The 19,128-nt window shown below is 41.2% G+C and overlaps 1 protein-coding gene across 26 annotated transcripts in view; it reads right to left on the minus strand.

The window, feature by feature from the left end:
• Window positions 1-3,615: 3,615 nt before the first annotated feature.
• dlg2 (discs, large homolog 2 (Drosophila)) overlaps window positions 3,616-19,128 on the minus strand; it is a 218,191-nt gene continuing 202,678 nt past the window's right edge. For 20 of the 26 annotated variants that reach the window (XM_072713668.1, XM_072713669.1, XM_072713667.1 and 17 more), the window contains 9 exons: window positions 16,385-16,561; window positions 15,703-15,778; window positions 13,032-13,131; window positions 10,117-10,167; window positions 9,740-9,841; window positions 8,364-8,536; window positions 7,671-7,780; window positions 7,421-7,512; window positions 3,616-7,049 (listed from right to left, as the gene is read on the minus strand). In XM_072713668.1, coding sequence (XP_072569769.1) covers window positions 6,943-7,049; window positions 7,421-7,512; window positions 7,671-7,780; window positions 8,364-8,536; window positions 9,740-9,841; window positions 10,117-10,167; window positions 13,032-13,131; window positions 15,703-15,778; window positions 16,385-16,561 — 988 coding nt within the window. In that variant the 3' untranslated portion in view covers window positions 3,616-6,942. Of the gene's footprint in view, window positions 7,050-7,420; window positions 7,513-7,670; window positions 7,781-8,363; window positions 8,537-9,739; window positions 9,842-10,116; window positions 10,168-12,444; window positions 12,491-13,031; window positions 13,132-15,702; window positions 15,779-16,384; window positions 16,562-19,128 lie in introns of those variants that run through there. The other 6 variants (XM_023835249.2, XM_023835251.2, XM_023835250.2 and 3 more) reach the window with 3 other exon arrangements.

A 19,128-nucleotide genomic window follows, 5' to 3' on the forward strand; every position in this document is an offset into this window, starting at 1 on the left:
CTACTAGCTCTTCTGAGCAACCCTGCACTCCAAGTGTGTACAGACGCTATTCGGGTTACGATGGTCTGTGTTACGATATTTCAACTTTACGATGGGTATTCACTTTAAGTACATTATTCAATAAATTACATGAGATATTCAACACTTTATTATAAAATGGGTTTTGTGTTAAGGATTTTGCCCAACTGTAGGGTAATGTAAGTGTTCTAAGCATGTGTAAGGTAGGCTAGGCTAGGCTATGATGTTTGCTAGGCTAGGTTAACTGTATTAAAATACATTTTACCTTATAATATTTTCGCCTTACGATAGGTGTATCGAAATGTAACCCCATCGTAACTTGGGGAGTGTCTGATCAGAGTTTCATCAGTCTGTTCCAGAGGCCACTTAAAGTCATCCGTACCCAATAACATTTGCAGTAGGTAGGGTTCTGTCTACTCAACATTGACTCAACACCCATTAAGAGTTAACTTACCCAGTCACAAACATACTTATCTGCAGGATGAAAAGTAATCCCTTGGTTTGACTAGGTTTGATAAAGGGCAGTATATGGACAAGAATAATTTTTAATGCTTACCTCACTCCATTCCCACCAGCATATTCTTTTTGGGAATTACATGGTTTGTAAAAGACCAAATGCAAATGTATTATCCTGGTGTCATAATCACTTTACTTTAGAATTAATTCATTACACTACTTTATGTCATTATGGTTTCATTTTGTATAACAACAACATTTTGGGAATAATTGAAGGCCAGACTCTGAAAGACTTCTTGCAATGCATAATATAAACTTCTTTGTGAAAGTTGAATTAAGAGCTGTCACTTGCAAGGCTCTCAGAGGAGTGCGGGTTTCTTTGTTTTTGTTAGAGCTGTTTCTATTGACTGGAAATTAAAACAATACATAATCAGCCCCCTGGCAGACATAATGAGCGGCAGTGTTCTGTGTGCATCGGGGTTCCTTCAAAGGACGTCACACAAAACTGGTAGATTTTTTTTTGGTTAATCGCAGAAAGAACTTGGCATTTGTGATAAATAATGGGGAGCCGATGAAGGACAAGGTAAATTTAGAATATACAATATGAGTGTAATCAGTCAGGAAGACACCTAATCATAAATTAGTGGCAAATTTACTGCATCAGCATATCTATTAATTTCCACCCCTTAATGGTTGGACTCTCCATTCATTTCTATGGGGAAAACTCAACATGACAACCTTAACCCTTACCCAGTCCTAACCTTAACCAAACAAAATATGACATTTTTAGTTTTTTGATTGCAGTCACAGATTTTTATAAAATTAATTTCCCCTTGTGGAGACAGAGAAAATGGTTCCCAAAAGCATCAGAATAACAGGTTTTTATCACATTTTGGGGGACATTTATCTGGCCCACCCATACACACACACACACACACACATTAAGGGTAATTCAATGACATCAGTCCACTTTTGTGTTTGATGTTCCTGCCATTGTTCTGGATGAATCCAGAATGAATCCATGCAGTTATAAGAACATGTAAACAACACACTGGGATTCGATCCTAGAACTATACTCCATTTAATTTGACTTTTTGTGCCATTGCTACTAAAAGACTTTGATTAGCCAAACAATGAGGAAAATATATTTTTGCACTTACATAAACACAGGTTAAAACAATGACCTCTTGGGCTAACTGGTTTTTCATTTATGGTTTTAAAACAAATATTAGAATACTGAAAATTCAGTATTGGGTAATTTTGAGGCACCATCTGAATCATTTCAATGTTTTTGGACTCTGGGAGGAAACCACATACAGCACAGGAAGTGTGAGGCCATGGTGCTGTTCCATGTGCCACTTGCAGAAAAAAAAAAACCATGAGAAACAAATAAATTTAACATAAACAAAGCCTTATTTTTGAAAGACCATCATATTCTTGCCATGTCCTCCTCAAAAAATCAACACTTAGTTCTTATGCAAGAAACCGAGCTCCCTACATTGAGCAGCCAATTTCCGTAACTATACCTGAAGCTACTCCCCCACTCACAGTCGATTATCGCTTTTCTAGAGGTGCTACAGATTACCATTGGACAGGCTGACTGCTCCTCTCGGCTGCCATTGGTCGACCTGTCACTCCCAGTTATGTACATCACAAACATGACACATAGTTATCAGGCAGTCTATTTGAAGAACTCAGATTATTTACAACTGATTTACTTCCCAAATGAATCCATAGATGCAGATCTTGTCCAGATTAAGGTTTATGTAAAATGGATGCCCTAGAAAGCTTTCTGGCACTCAAAGAGACACCAAGTTAGTCTGACCTACTTTCGTACAAATGGGTCCTCTTGGGACAGAGCATTGCTGGATCCTGCTTGGTTTCTGGGTATACAGGTGAAGATGCCCTAAAGCAGAGCGACTGAGCTGTGCCCAGTAAGTTCACTACACTGGTCATTAATTACACGGTCCAATACGCAATTCCAGCTGCACCGAGGCTTTCAAGAGTTACAAATAATTGCATACAAAGTTCAACTAACTGGAATCAATGTTGCAAATTCAACTGGTGCAAGGTTACGAGGCAAAAACCTGAAGCCTGCATTGAATTTTACTTGATCGGTGAAAATACAATTTTTTTTGGAAGAATAATCCTCTGGGTAATTTCGGACATGGCTCTGGCTCCGCCCCCTTACTGACAAACCCAAGATTGCAAACATTTTTCAAGGAACTGACACTTATTATGCTCCCATATCATTTATTATGCATAGCCTTCTAGTTACGAGGGCAAAGTTCAGGCATTTCATATTGATCTGTAATGCTAAAACTGACATAAAAGATCCATTGATGCAACGCAATAACTACTGGCCATGTGTGCAAACCTCATGTAGCTCAATTCACCTGGCTTCTGGTGGCAACGCTGTAAGTGAGAAGAGAAAATCCAAGTATTCAGCTTGCAAACTATAAGTGCATCCTCACATCTACTTGCTTATCTTGACTGCAAGACATGTCGCTGGATAAACACCACTAATTTTCTACAGCACTCATGAAACCAAAGCTCACACAACAAAAAAGCAACACAAAATGTTACTTGCAAATCTTTGTCAAAAAAAATCACTGTATCAACAAATGCCATTGTGGGCAGATTAAATCTCTACGGACCTCAGGGCATAGGGTTGAGAATGAAATATAATTTGGTGTACAGCTGAAATTGTGTTTATGGCATTGGACTCCTAAGTTCTTTTACTGTAATTTAAAGTGTATAATTTTTAGAAAAAAAAACACCTGAAAAATATTAATGTTCATTTTTTTTTCTTCTATGCTTTATTGTAGCGCCCACTACTCCAAATTAGTAATCCATTTTTAACGGGAAATGATAGAATCGCAAAGAGATGCGAGATGTTTATCAAAGACGCCGGACCAAAAACCTCAAAGCAGGTAGCGCCCTCTACTGGAACAATGCTACATTAAATGCCACAATTGAAATCCAACTTAACTGGTCAGATGTCTGATGACCATTTCTTGAGATCAACTAAAAGGACAGAAACCACGACAGACCTGAAATCCAGTCCTGGCCCACCTGTGACTGTAATGGTTGGACCACAGACGAAAGATGGGAAAGAGAAGAGCCACATACTTTTAAAAGTCTCACCAAACCTTTAATGTACATTTTTCCATGGATGCTGAGTATAGTACCTTCATGTTTACCTAAAGCAATGTATTTAAAGTGATTCTTCAAAGCAATCAGGAGTATATACTGTAACATGATGCAAAGGACATGTTCCATATTATTTCTTTTCTTATTTTCTTTTACAAAATAAAGACGCAAAACAAAAATCAAAACAAACAAAAGAATAATACAGTTAAAGACCAGACTTCAGTGTTAATCAGTCAGTTGTTTTGTGTGGTTTTAATCCTTAGAATAATGGCAAAAGGGGATATATCTACAATAAAAAGAAAGACTAAATCCTTTGTGTCATTTCTGTGTTTATCATGAAACCTGTGATTTGAAAGGAACTGAGGGGTGTGGTTAAAGTTATGCAGCTAAGATGGAGTAAACCAACAAGGGTGGTGTCTGCCGGGGACTTTAACCTGTTTCTGGCCTAGACATACAACATCCACAGCTGGAGAAAAAACACAAGAACCAAATCCATTGGCTGCAATTTATCAGTTGAAAGAAAAACTCAGAGAGGGGGTATGGCTTTGGAGTAAAATGAAGATGCAGATGTGCCGTGGGATGTATGTACAACATCTTACACCATCAACAACAATTTTAAAAACCAGAACTAAAGAGGCAACAAAAACCCATTCAATGTAATGTTAGCTACAAAAGGTAAATCACATCAACATAACTCCATGATTAATACACTCCTAAGAACCAATTCATAAGTTTTGGCGTGATTGTACTGTGCCTAGCCACACTACGAACCTATGTTCTTGCAATTTTTGTTTTCCCCTTTTTTAACCGCAATACACAACACATGACAATAATAAAAGGATAGACCAAGAGCTCACATGCTGAAACCCAAACGTAAAGAGGAGGAATGCTTTTGCTTAACCAGTAAGTTCAAATGGCATCGTACAGACTATTTCCTTTACCAGCAGGCTGATAGCATTGTGTACAACGTGTTGAGATGTCATTGTACAAAGTGGTTCCTTAACCAGTAGTTTTTTTAAAATTGATTTTCTTCCTTTGAATAATAATTGAATAATTGCACTAGGTCTCACACCTTAAGGGCAGCATTTCCTCGTGACAAATCGGTCGGATCCACAATCTGGCAACCCCGAGAAAACACATACCCACCGCACGAGGAATTATCACCATCTCTACTGGACATCCCAAATGAAAAACAAAAAGATCGTGTCACATTTTCAAATGGCTTTTACCACACTGGCAAAGGTTATCTGGTTCATTTAATCTTCATTCCTATGCGCCATGCACGCAGAGTCAGTGTAAACACTTTGAAACATTTGTGGGGAAATGGAAGTCACAAAACTAAATTTTAATCACTTGTTTTAGGAATGATATGCTACACAATAAGTGGAGACCTGGCATTGGATACAGGGTTACCACAGCCTTGTGCCCTGTGTTGCTTGGGATAGACTTCAGACTTCACAGCTACCCTGACCTAGAAAATGGATGGATGGAAAGAATAATGAGCAATTGTCCTTGAAATATAGAAAATGACATGGTCCTTAACTCCTCAGTAATAATAATAATAATAATAATAATAGTACTGAATATGATGATGATGATGATGAAGCAGTCATTCTATTGCTTGTCTTTTGCATTTAAAAGATGGCTTTGACTTTCCTCAGGGTTACCCAGAAGGCCATACCTCTAAGCTTCAAGTTGCAGTTGGTTTCATAAACAACAGGGTGTAAACAGCTTACAAAGAGGCCAAGTGTTCAGGAATAGAAAATTGCAAAAATGTTCCCCACCGCGTTGGAAAGCCCTCATTCCTCTCTGAAGTAAGAGTGGTGACCAACACGCGGAAGGACTCTACGCATGCAGAGTAAAGGTCATTAAAAAGAAAAGAGTAAAATACACAGCGCCACAGTTTGGATACACTGGCACACGAGCATCTGCACCAGGTTTGCCTGATTACTTTATTTGAACAAACAGGCTATAGCTATCATATAGCTAGAACCTGCATTCATCATTAACACCAGTTAATCAGTCATTTTAGCCTATAATGCATATTTGTGCACAAAAACACACAAATGCCTCACATTCATAAACTTCATATACATTATAATTCTTTATAATTCATTAGAATTTAGTAACAATGAGTCAAACTTTCTATACAATTTTAATATAACATATGAAGTGCTGTTTTAGCTTTTTGTAAACACTGATGGAGAATTCAAGCATTACATGCTTATATTCCTCATCTGGACGAACTTGCAAGGGACAGAGTTTTGTGCTCATTTGAGGAGGGGGGGGGTTGCACCCCTTTGTTCATGCAAGTTTTCAGCAGGGCAATGAAAACACCCCACTGTGACTAAATCAGGGCAGACGTGTTGGTCACCACCGGGCACCAATAAGCATGTCCCCCGAGACTGCCAATTACAGATCTTCACAGAGTTTTTCACAACGTTCCCATCAAAAACTACGGCTACCATATCACTCTATGTTACAGAAGTAAAACAGGTTTTTCATTTTTTTTCCATTTCGTTTTTTACAAAGTTAAACATCTTCATTATAAATATCGTCTGTGCTGTTGTACCCTCTATCAATATAAATAGCAAAATATAGTGTCTCAAATTTCCCAAACCAAGCTGTATCCCCTTATTGTTCTCTCTAATTAAAGCATCTGTTTATATATATCTTAATACAGAATACACTAAAAACATGAACAATTTGAAACTATAAATGATCCTAGAAAGGTATCAATCGAAACTGATTGATAAAATAATCAAATAATAAAAAAAACACAAAAGGGATCAAATGAGCAATGTCCAAGAGCGGTAAGACTGCATAGATGCCGAAGTCACAACATATTTCAACCACTGATGTGAGATGAGGGTCTGAAGACGCTCTGAGTGCTAGTAGAAGCTGATACTGTTTACTGGGCGCTGGGCACTGTGGGCGATGGGCGGCACCTTCCCGGCCCTGCCCCCCCCCATTCCATGCGGAGTTCCAAGCATGATGACATGGGTCATGTCCCATGTAGGTTTCATTTCCTTTGCCTTTTCAAATTTAAATGAAATCATAATCAATAAATATATAAAGAAACAGCTCATTTTTTTGGAGGCCAAAGTAAGTTGCTAACACTTAGTGTTGTACATTCAGGAACATTCATATTGAAAATGAAAAGAACAATTAAATTAAAAAAATTAACAAATGCAACAATAACAAAAACATAATCATTGTAACTATTAATATTAACCATTGCCATAATAATTTATAATATGTTACAAATTTCCTATGTTTATAGTCCGGGATCCCAAACTGGGCTCATGTACTCCTTTATAATTTCTCTTTAGAGGGGATCCAGATGTAGGGTCCAGATTGTTCCTCTATCACAAGCTTGCAGTGGTTATAAATGTCCTCTAAGGTGTCTCCTTGAACCAGGGCTGGAACGAGAGACAATGGTATTAATAACATCAGAAATTACTTTTGCTTCTAAATACTGAAATCCCTACTTCACTACCAGCCCTACAGATGACCTTGAAGACAGAAACAGAGGCAGATCTCAACAATCCGACATGAATGCATCATTGAATGGAAAAAGATAGTCTGATATGTTGACATATCCAGTTGTCCAAACAATATACGGTAAAATATAGAGTTTGATAATATTTGAAATAACGTTTTTCTTTACCAGGGTGTTGGATCAAAACCACACCACACACCATGGAGGTAAACAAGCCCGTAAAAGGCATGTTCATGGGAATGAAATGCGTTATTTGTTATTTTAGCTTTGGCTAAACCGAGCTCGCCTCACCTGTGAAGTACTCGCCGAACTCCTGCTCCAGCTTCATGGCTCGGTCGTATGTCTTCTTCGCCTGCTCCTCTGTCAGCCTCTTATTCATCTCCCTGGGAAAAGACAGAGCAGCCCACAGTAAGACTCGGATGTATTGGGGAAAAAAAAACAAACCCATCCCCAACCAGCTACATCTCATGGGGGACTGACCACATCCAACAGGAACTCGCACCAATGTGTTACTCTCTGATGAAGCAGAAGGGCTACTTACATCAGAGATTCGATGGATTTGGGCTTAATAAAGATGGCAATAGGGTAGAGTTGTGCTACTTGTAATCGTTTAATGGCATTGCCTGACACGTCCAGTATGCAGTGTTTCCCCTGGAGGAAAGAGAACAGGAGAGTAGAGTCACCCTACCACATTCAATTTCATTTATTAACTGACGGTGCATGGTGAACTGAATACACATGAACATATTTTTGCAAATGTTCTTAATGTTAATCATCATAGTTATAAATAGCACTCTACCCACAGTCCAGACACGCTAACTGGTATCTCTAAATTACCCATAATGCATGACTGTGAGTGAGTTTATGTGTATATGTGCCCTGTGAAGGACAGCCCTCCGGTCCCTGATGTAACCCCCACGGTGTGCTCTAAGCACCCTAGGATAGGCACCCAGGATGCCCTGCAAACTATGGGTAAGCAGTTGAAATATGGATGAAAGAATCAATGGACAAACCATCAAAAATTAACCTTAAACATGATTGTGCTAATCTCCAATCGCATATATGGCTACACTGCAACAAACACGCTATGTCCTTGCGACCTATTCTTGAAGACTTATGGTATACAGAAAAATGCTTATAAAACCAACTGGTTTTCGGAAAATGCTGAAATCGAGATCCCACGGTCCCATTCGCTATGTGGTTTACGGTGTCCAAGTTCAAGCAAAACACTCACTCGTTCCGCCACGTATTTCACCGACTGCACGCTGGTGCCATACAGATTGTCATTGTACTGGCCCGCTTCGATGAACTTGTGCTCTTGAATGTCCTTCTCCATCTGCTCCCTGGAGGTCACAAAGTGGTAGTCCCGCCCATCCACCTCATACTCCCGCTTCGCCCTCGTGGTGTCTTCGGGAAGAGCAAGAGGAAAACGGACAATGCAAGATGGATCTACTACACTTGCATTACAGTGTTTCGCCAAGACAGAGAGAGTTTTGAAGTATTTCTCAAGCAAAACCCAACTCAAGAGTTTAGGAAGAAGTAGATCTAAATCTAAATGACTCTAAACATCTTTCCATTAAAAAATCCAAAGAGTGTGAAATTGATGCTTTTGAAAGCTATAAATGATCATGCCTGTTACTCTAATGGAAAATACCTGGTGTTTCTCTTAGCATAAAAGCCTTCAGACTCAAAGCGCACAGTCGTCTTTTTTGATCAATTAATGTAGAAACAATGGAAATATGGTATTAGAGTCCTATTTTGTTCAAACCGTCAGGGCAATTCCTCACACAGGGAGTAAATATTTACACAGCAACAGCTGCTAATGGCTACTAAGGCTGACCAGCTTTACAGCCACTGACATAACTTCCTTTATACCAGCAACTCGTGTGCTTACTTACCTATGTGCCCTGAACGATAAGCTGCTTTATAAGTTTTAAAAAATGAATAAAAAGACAAACATTAAAACGAAGCAGACAGCAAAACAAAAACGTTCAACAAGACATAAGCAAACATGATATTAAGAAAAAATTAAATGCTACACAACTTACTAATAAATAAACAATGATGATATTAGCGTAAAAGTCAGCCCATTCATTGAAATACTGAAGAAACAAAATGGACATTACTGTCGATACAGTTCTATCAGGCGACATATATCAGCCAAGGTGAGTGTTTTAGGTCTTACATTCAAAAAACAAAAACAGCAAAAAAAAAAAGACTTAAAATGAAGACAGTGACAATTAAAAATGGCTGGAAGGCATTAAATCCATGAGATACATCAGTTTCCACTCAGCAGGTGATTTTTTACTTTGTGCCTGTTTGAATCTTACATTAAACATACACTACATTTAAACCTCCTATCATCTCAAAACATACGCCAGTCTCAACACTACCCCCCTCCAAACCCGTTACTACTGGTTTTCTGGTTTTACATTGGCAGTGAAAACCTAAGAAATGATGAAACAAGAGTCAGCTGTAGAGTGAGCTTAAACCACAAAAAGCCAAAACTGTACCTCACCAGAACACACTGAACCTTTGAGAATGTAGCTCAGCTTTCACCTTCAGCAGTAAAGGGTGGTAAGCTTATGACACAGTTTCCAGCTCACTTACGGGGTACACATGATCCAAACTTATCCGGAAACTCTGATATCAGATCGTCATTAATTCTGTCCTTCATTGGTCCCAGGATTATAACGGGTCTGGCATAATTAACTGTGAGAGAAAAAAAAAACACAAAGCCAACACATAATGAATATGGTAATACAAGAGATAATCTCAAAGATGTAAAAAGACTTAAAGATAAAGAAATTATCCCCAGAGATTTGCTTTATTCATTGCGCTAGTATATATCAATCCCTTAATTTATAGACCAGGCAGCAATCTGTAGCGAAAAAACTGTTAAGTTAAAAAAAGGTAATTTCTTTGAATTTAAATTCTGCTAAGCAACTACAATAAGAAAAAGGGCAGTGACCAGCAGGGGAACGTACTCTCTTGTCGAATGACCGGCTCGTAGGACAGAATCAAATCCTCTTGACTCCCTGGTGATATAAATGAAAGAAAATCATTTTAATGGCAGTTCTAACCGTAAGAGTAGCGCTGCAAGCTGGCTAGTATGGAAAAGAACACTGAGGGACTCTGATTTTTGAGCTAAAACTCAAAGCCTCAGAGAAAGGCTTTCAAACAGGAATGACGTGGCGGAGAGTCAGCATGTGAGACAGGAAGTGAGGCGAGGTGGCAGGAGGAGCTGCGGATCTGCTCGCCTCTACATGAGGATCACGGTGGTTTCTCTCCGCTAAGCAGGGGGTCAAAAGTGAGGCTAGAACTAAGCAAGCTGGTGAAGAAAATTGGAAGATTGTTATGCTGGATCTCATTCTTCCTGCGATCAGGCAGGTGTTGTTAACATACTGTCTGGCTGAAAAGAGTGTATCTGGGCTCGTTGTCATTGATCTAAGTACAACCCAGCAAGTGTTTCTGCTGATCAGCTCCTCCATTCTCCCTGGTGGTTGGTGAGGGCTGGGCAGGTAGTGGCAGGAATGGGGCAGCGCAGTGCGGTGCTTCTTGAGAAGGGCAGGTTCCCGGGCTCTGTGCCGTGTGGCATGTGCTGGGTCAGCTGAACCCATCTAAACAAACAGGCTCCCTTAACCCTGTTCATCAGGATCCAATTAATCACTGCGCGATTCCCCAGAGAAAAGGAAGCTTTCTAGTGCTCAGGACCGCTGGCCGCAAGCATATTTTTGTAAGTAGAAAAAAAAAACAATTGTACAGCTTCTGCACTAACTTGCTTCTTCCACAAAACCGCATGTAAAGAAAGAAAAAAAGACGTGAGAGTGTCATGAATGAGGTCTTAAGGATTTTATTCTTCAAATCATGGTCATTTGGAGAGAAACTGGTGATGAAAAAGTTCCATAAAAGCTCAGGATCTCATAGAGAAAAAAGGAGCATTCTACCAAACCATCACATTGAGTGATTCTGATTTGTAAATAGAACAAGTGCTATTACAGTTATTTAATGTGGCACAGTAAAAATCCCCAAAATCCCCACTGTGTCTTCAGCAAAGCTGAACTGCACCAAAAATACAGTTCAGTGGTATATTTAAGGACTGAACGCTGGCACAAAGACATTCTCATTCATGGTTAAAACTGATTTTTAATTGCTTCCCAGTCTGCAGCCAAAATGATGTACTGTGACACAATATGACAATAACACCCTTCTTGTCTTATGTCTTATCATAAGGTCTGCAGCATTGTGATTCAAAAAAGAAAAAGAAGAACGTTCTGGAAACCACTGTTACCTGGCAACTTGAAGGCAAAATAGACATACTGGCTGTGTGGAGTCTTGATATAACCCTCCCCTCTCCCCCCCATCCTTTATGCCTCAAAAAAGCTCTTCCTCACTGCCTGGCGTTTGTGCTTCTGCCAGACTTGGCCGCCTGTGCGGAGACGGTCACATCGCCATGGTGACAGCCCAGGGCATCTCGGACTGCCACACTCGTTGTGTGGATCTCGCCCAGACACACTGATCAAAAATGTGGCCCCTACAGACAGACAATCGGCAACCTGTGAAAGTGCAGCTTTCAGGCAGCAAATCCTTTGCATCAGTCAACACATGCAGTCAAAACAAAAAGAATTTTTTTTTTAAAAACCAGCCGCGACGTGCTCTGTGCCGACGAAGCTCCCGCCACTTGGGTATGGGATCCGGCGAAGGAGACGGCAGAACCTGGCGTGTTTGGCATCTTATAAAAGGAAAGCGGCACCGCGATGGCACACTGTGAGACTGAGAGCCCCGTCAGCGCCCTCTGCAGGCGTTAATGAGCCGACCGCCGTCCTATTACTTCTTGCGCCAGAACTGCATGGAATCGGGTGACTATCTCTAGGCCGTCTCATGCGAGCTTTCCTTTCATTGCGATGTCGCAACACAGAACATTCCCTTTTCTGCGTGAGGGGACAAAGAATTTAGGGTAGGAGAGCATTCAGAGGGGACATTTTTTTAAAAAACGTCTGCAAAGCAGCATCCTGGTAAAGGTGCTCTTGCGGTTTTTTTTCCCGCGTCATGCATCATTTTTTTAAAGAAAGGAAAATAAAGGGAAGAAACGAAATAGGTGTAAACCAGTGAGACGAATAAGAGAAGACAGACCTGGGGACAACCAAGAGAGGGAAGCAGACAGACAGGTCATCTACCCGAGCATGCCGACAGACCCTTCGAGAACGGGTGGTTGTTAAGACGGAACGAGGGGGGGGACCGTGAATCAGACAGTGTGAGCAAATCAAATGTGGGAGGGAGGTTACAGGTGGGACCATCATTCCTGACAAACTTACTCAGTGCCTTTGTCTCATACCCGTCGTCACCTATTCCCGGGATGTCCTACGTGGCCGTCCCCAGAGAGCGGAGAGAGGGAGAGAGAGAGGGTGGGAATAACCGCGGGAGAGGAAGGAAGAGGTCAGTGAGGTTAGAGGGGAGCGCGGACCGGGCCACGGGGGGGGGGGAGGGGTGGAGGAGGTCATCCGAGGAGCCGGCGGCGGTCCGGGAGCGGCCTGCCACATGTGCCGAAACCTGAAGCCAGGCCAGCGTGAGGACCCTCTGTGAGCCCACCTGCCCTCCCGACTGTCTGTCGCATAGCTAGGAAACCAGACTGGGGCAGCCCTGCCCTCGGCTAATGTTTACCGGCTCCTGCGAGGAGGAGGAGAGGAGGACGAGAGGAGGCCACCAGGAGGCTGTGGCGTCGGCGGCCGACACGTGTGGCAAGCGAATCCCCAACCTTCATTCCTTGAACCTGGATCTGACAGAGCACAGCGGCTCCCAGAAGCACCTGCGACCGTGCTGGTGTGTGTCGGGGTCGGCCTGCGTCTCTACACTGTGTGTGTGCGTGTGCGTGTTTGTGTGTGACCTGCGGAGGTCTACTTACTTTCAGAGTCACTGGCATCCTGCTCACCCATCTCCTTGTTCTTGTAGAATGGGAATTTTCGTGAAAAGATGAAGTTCTTTTTACGCTTGTCATTGAATGACTGCGAAGGAGAAAAGGCATGGGGCAAACAGGGATGTCTAATTGTTGCCACACTCATGCTGACAAAACAGCTAGTTGCAGAGGTGGAAGGAACAGCAGTGATCATCCGTAAGAGTGACAGAATCCTCCCATTCCCAATGGATGGTGGAAAGGCATCGACTTAGAAATTGCACAAAAAGTACTATCAAATTCATTTGGGTACTGAGTCATATGCACTTTGCTGACGGACGGATGGTCACTGCTGCTCGTACCACAATCGCACAGGACGTGGTGTAGAACAGTGGTTAAAATGATAATAATGATGAGGTTGGATGTGGATTAAAATTAAGCAAAACAACACAAGTCGGCCTCATTCCACATAGAAAGGGAAACTGGAGCAGCATGCAGTGGAAACAGAAGTGAAAAACAAGCAAAGAGAATAAAAATTCAACAAATGTCAAGCATGCAGGTTACAGGGGACCATTCAATGGGATTCGATGAATGACCAGTGGGATCTGTGAAACTGGAAACTGTGGCTGCGATTTGGTCTGTTAGGTGAGTGAAGTGTGGTGACGTCTGTCAAATGTTTCAATAAATAGGTCAGTTAAAATCAAGTATGTTTAGGAATGTAACACACCAGCTTGGATCCTGCCTTTTCTGTTTGGTAACAGGAAAAATGCAGTTGTGTGAACCCTAAAAACCAGCCTCTCCAGCAGGAAGTTCTGAATGAAACACACCATGGATATGGCTATTAAACATAGGGTTTGTGTGTAATGTATGTAAACTGGAGTTTCTAACATCACTTCCTGGGCCCTTGTAATTTGTTTAGCTATACTTTCCATATCAGTCCCTTGACCTTTAGCTGCAAATTGTGAGAAGAGGTCATTTAATTCTCATAGTAACTACAATACTCTCCTAAATAAGAGGGTACTGAACTTTGGGGCACCTTACATCCAGATCAATAAGTAATAGTTATTTTCTTGTAAGCAAAACTGTAAACAAAAGTATATTCCTGCACTTAGTTTTAGATACATTTTTGCAGTTTCCTGTCAAACGGTTAATGTCAAAGTATATTAGAGGATTGCAGTTATTGTCATATACTCTCCAATATGAACTAATATAACTATATTTTAGGCAAATGCAAAAATGTACAAATACAATTACAGGAACATTAATGTGATCAGTACATGAAAAAATTCCTGGTCAATGATCACTAACTGAAAACCTTATCAGGTACTTTAATGCCTCCACTCTGGGTTGACTGCAAACACGCTGACCTTTGGGAACTTGCACTGTCAGAGATCAGTGTTACTGTGATGTTACTATGGTAGTCAAAGCTGTCTGAGCAGAAGCTTATGTACATTCATGCTCAAATACTGTCCAAGAAATATAAAATTATGTCAAAATCTGAAATAAATCATGTCACCAACATTCCCAAACAGATTGCCAATTATATATTTACATTTAAATAAAAAAAAAAACCCTGATTTTGCAGATACCTTCAAAATACCCAGAGATACACCTTAGGGTTGCAAGAGCAGAAGTGACTGGGTTTATACTATGCTTACTTTGATATTTCAGTATTTATTCTTTATGACATTTTTGCTTAATATGGGTAACTTTCATAAAAAATCCCTGGATGACAACACAGCAGAAATTGTACAGGACTACTGGAGTCAGCACCTGTGAAGGTTTTCATTAATTAAAGCATGTTCATCATTAGAGTCATTAATGCAGCCCTTTGTCTGGCGGCATAGATGCCATTCCGAAGCAAACCAGACGCCCGCTCTCAGCGGACTGGGCCATCCTTTAACGCAAAGGAATTATAACCAACTTGTGACAATAAAAAGTTGGATGCCTCTTATCTTTTGATGCTCTTTAGGTAAATTAAGTAAAAGCATTAACACTAAACTACAGAAAACTCCACCAGCTCAAACTGATGCATTTTGCTTCCCATTACATGCATGCGGGTAAAGAGCTGTTGCTCCAAAAGGCCAGCGTAGAGGTAGCCAAAGAGACACATAATTATTATTATTTTTTTTATAAAATAAAGACAAACAGTTTTTTTTTGTTTTTTTTGGGGGGGGAGGGGGAGGGGGTTAGTTAATACATAATGGCCTAGATTGATAATCTGGTCTTCTGTCAAAGTTTTAAACAGCAATTGTTGTCGCAGGAAGCTGGACTTGGATTCAAAGGCATTAGGAATAGGTCGGGTTTCGTGCCGCCTGGACAGGAAATCCGACTAGCGAGGAGGGCCGATCACAGACAGCAAACCTCCTTTGCTTGAAAGCTTGAAAGTACTGTGCTCTGTTACGTGCAAGATGTTAGCATGTTAGCATAAAGCTACCACAGTCTGGCCGCCACAGGAGTGTGTTCAGAATGCTTCTGTGAGGAAATAAAACTACATTTAATAGGCACTTTCAAGCCCAAAGCAATTATTTTACACCAGCTTTGGCTGAGTCACTCCTCTGGATCACTAAGAACCAGTTTTCAAGGTGCAATCCTTCAGTACTTGTATAGTTGGGCAAGTTAAGTAACCAGAAGCCTCCTTTATCCCACCAACGGCCTCCGAATGTCTGAGTTTGACACTTACCGGTTTGGAATCCAGCGTTCCCAGTTTGGAGTTGAACTTCACCGTCTTAAGGCGTGCTCGTTCTTTTCTTTCCACCCTGCAGAGCGGCAGCAAAGACCACCACCCCACATGAGACTCATCAGCCGGCAAGGAAACCACCGTCTATTCCTGTTCATATCCCTTACATATTTTGAGATCTTTACAACCATGCATCCCTCTTCTATATCGGCAGGCAGCCAGTCTATTCCAGGAAGCATTTACATTTATGTAGCAGGCGTTTTTATTCAGAGTGAGATACAACTGAGAAAGCAAGGTCAGGTCAGGCAGTCTCTGGAGCTGTTGGGTGTAGGTGCATCTCTCAGGGACTCAACTGTGAAATTACTCTGGCGAGTCTGGGATCTGAACTGGTGACCTTTCGATCACAGCCACAGCATTCCTAACCCCACTGAGCAATCCCCCAAAAGTGGAAGGATGGTAAATACATACTTTGTTTATATACTGCTTAATAACTTGTTTATTAAGACATTAATGCTTATTGCATTTTCTTTAAAGTGTATAAATATTCATGAATATGATCGCGACCCATCTGAAAGGTATTTAAAGGTACGGTGTGATGTTCTGCGATAAGCACCGACAGCCAGGCCGCCCTGCCCCATGTCCAAGGTGAGCAAACATCTGCCAAGAGATTCAGATGGCTGCGTACCTTCTCTTGCTGGGAATGACGCCCATCTCCTCGCTGTCCCCATCTGGTGTCACCCTCCTGGCCTGCCACCACTCGTCATCGGAGGCATTGATGACGTGGAGGATATCTCCATAGCGAAAGCTGAGGCCTTGGCTGGGCAGCCCGCTGTCCTTAGCCTTCTCATAGTCAAACAGTGCCCTGCCACATGGAACACAAGCAGAGGGAATTACCAAGACGGCTCGTTGTCATGGCAGCCGATGGACTGCTGGGCCACAGGACAGCAGCTCCCGGTCACTATAACAACACTGGGACGATGTGCACATACAAGAGGATGGGAGCAAGGTGTCACAAGTAGCCTCCTTAACCACGCACCCGTGGAAGAACAGAGCACCTTCCCCATGGCAACAGCAGCGGTGTTTCCTATAAAGCAGCGGATGTCGGGTCCCACCGACAGACTGTCAGCAGAGGGCATGATCGCCTTGTCATCTTGCATCATTTTGCATTCACTAAAGCATCCAGGGCTGCTCTCTAGGGGAACAGGCTTATGTAATTCAGTTATAAGCTAAGGCTGAAGCAGGAAAGCCCAACAGGCACTCTGCTCAAGCAGAAAAGCGACAATTAACCCCAATAATGCAGGATCACAATCAAAGAATACAAAATCTGATCACATTGAAGAGAATTACCCTTTCTGGCAATGGCACTGGTAAAAATATGAAATTTGGGAAATGTCAAACCTGTACCTGAGAACATTTTGTGGAAACACATTACTTGATGGGACACAAATACTTAGTAATTCAGTTATTACTGAAGTACAAATCATGAACAAATATAATCAGATAAAAGATACATCACGATTCATTACTGATGAACAAACATGAGATCAGTATTTCACTTGTGTTGTTCATTATTTGTTCCTTCAGTAGTTCACAAAGGTTTACAGAATTAACAGATATAGGAAGAAATATAGTAACTCCTTGAGATAAAACATGCGTCACGATTCATTAATCATGAATTAACATGAGATGACAATGCAACTAAGACTTAGTTCGTGGTTAATTAATACATAAGTAACAGCGTAATACTGTATTTGAGCCCTGCCAAGTAACTTTGTATGGTACGGTGCTAATTATTATTATATTTGGGCAAAATCTGTTATAAATATAACACTTAGTGGTGAACCACTGCATGTACAGAAAACAAACTAAAAACGAAATATCAGTGTAGCCGAAGGGGCACGGATATTACTGGTCAGGCATGCAAAGAACGCCAATTTAGAGGCTGAAGTTCAATCTCAACCAGCTCAGCTGCACGGGGTGTGCTGTAAACACAGCAGAGTAATCAGGAAACATTTTAAACCTCTGCTGTAACCTGTGAGCGGCACGCATGTAACACAAGAGCAGGAGCGAAAATCTGTAGGAGCGCAGCAGGGGGGATAGAAACCGAAATAACGCAACGCTAAGTGTCTTGAAGACGAATTCACAAGTTAGCAAACGGCAGTGTGATGTACACGTTTATTTAATCGGTAGCCCGCCTTACCACGGCGTATCTCTCAATAAACTTGTCGACGACGTGATCCCGCAGTCATCTAGACCATCCGCTGCCGCATATGTTATTTTTAAATCAGTGAAAGTGAACCGTGATGTAATGGACCCTGTGTGCACCGATATCGGGAGGCCACCCGCCCAGTCCCAGGAGATCCGGAATGCAGGATCTGTTCAAGGCGCCGCTATGAATGTACATTCCAAAAAAGAGCTATTTAACTTGCTACATATTATGTGCTTGGACAAACATGAATTAATTTTAAGTTTTGTTTTGAAAGCAGTCCAGTTGCGCAGTAATGCTTGTGGCTTATCATTTAACTTGCAGCCATTATGCACAAAGTATAACTAGGAAGGAAATTACAACTAATTATTGTTTTATTTCATACTTAAACCAAACCCTAAAAACGAGGGATGTAATAAATACAGAGAACTGTAACTGAACACACGCTGGCTTTTTTCAGTAGTAAGGCATAATGACAATCAAACGCATATTGTTAACTCATACATACGGTCAGTATAATGTCTCCAGTCTACTCTTTTGTTAACTCTGATAACATCAGAGTAGCATGCTTTAGCTTTTCAAACATTTTATGCACTTTTTAAAAATGTAGTATGTATGAATAAAAGGTTGGAATTGTCATTAATGTTACATTTTAAATGAAGATTGGTAAATCTAGGCCTATCCCACAACTGTGATAGGAAAGAAAATATTTAAAAGATACATTTAGAAATGAACAAAGGCATGGATAATGACTGACAAAATTTAATCCCGAATGTCAAGTTCAGTATTTTCTGCAGATATTTAAAGCTGAAAACCGCAACAGAGACATAAACAAAGTGGAGTCCTAATCGGTTGAGGACAAATCATTTATCTCAGCTAAATTTTGTCGATATTGAGTCTAGGAATAACATGTCTGAGTATGATCAACACCGAGACAGTAACTCACACATTTAAAGCAGCACCTTTGTAATGGTGTGCCTTAGACACCTTTTAAAGAAATGTACATTCCTATTTAATTTCTGTAGTTTTTTCCCCTCAGACAACCAGGCTTTCAGTAAAGCACAGAGGATCTTCATGGAAAAATGATAAACAAACTCCGCAAACAGCTCTGCTTTAGGGTCTCCAAGGTAATCAAATGTGTGCTGGCATCATTCTTGCAGGCAGGATGGAAAGGCACTGTAACGAACGGCAGACCCCAACAGTGAGACGCACTTAATGTATAG

This window comes from Paramormyrops kingsleyae, chromosome 6, assembly GCF_048594095.1.
Source record: "Paramormyrops kingsleyae isolate MSU_618 chromosome 6, PKINGS_0.4, whole genome shotgun sequence".
Lineage (NCBI taxonomy): Eukaryota > Metazoa > Chordata > Actinopteri > Osteoglossiformes > Mormyridae > Paramormyrops > Paramormyrops kingsleyae.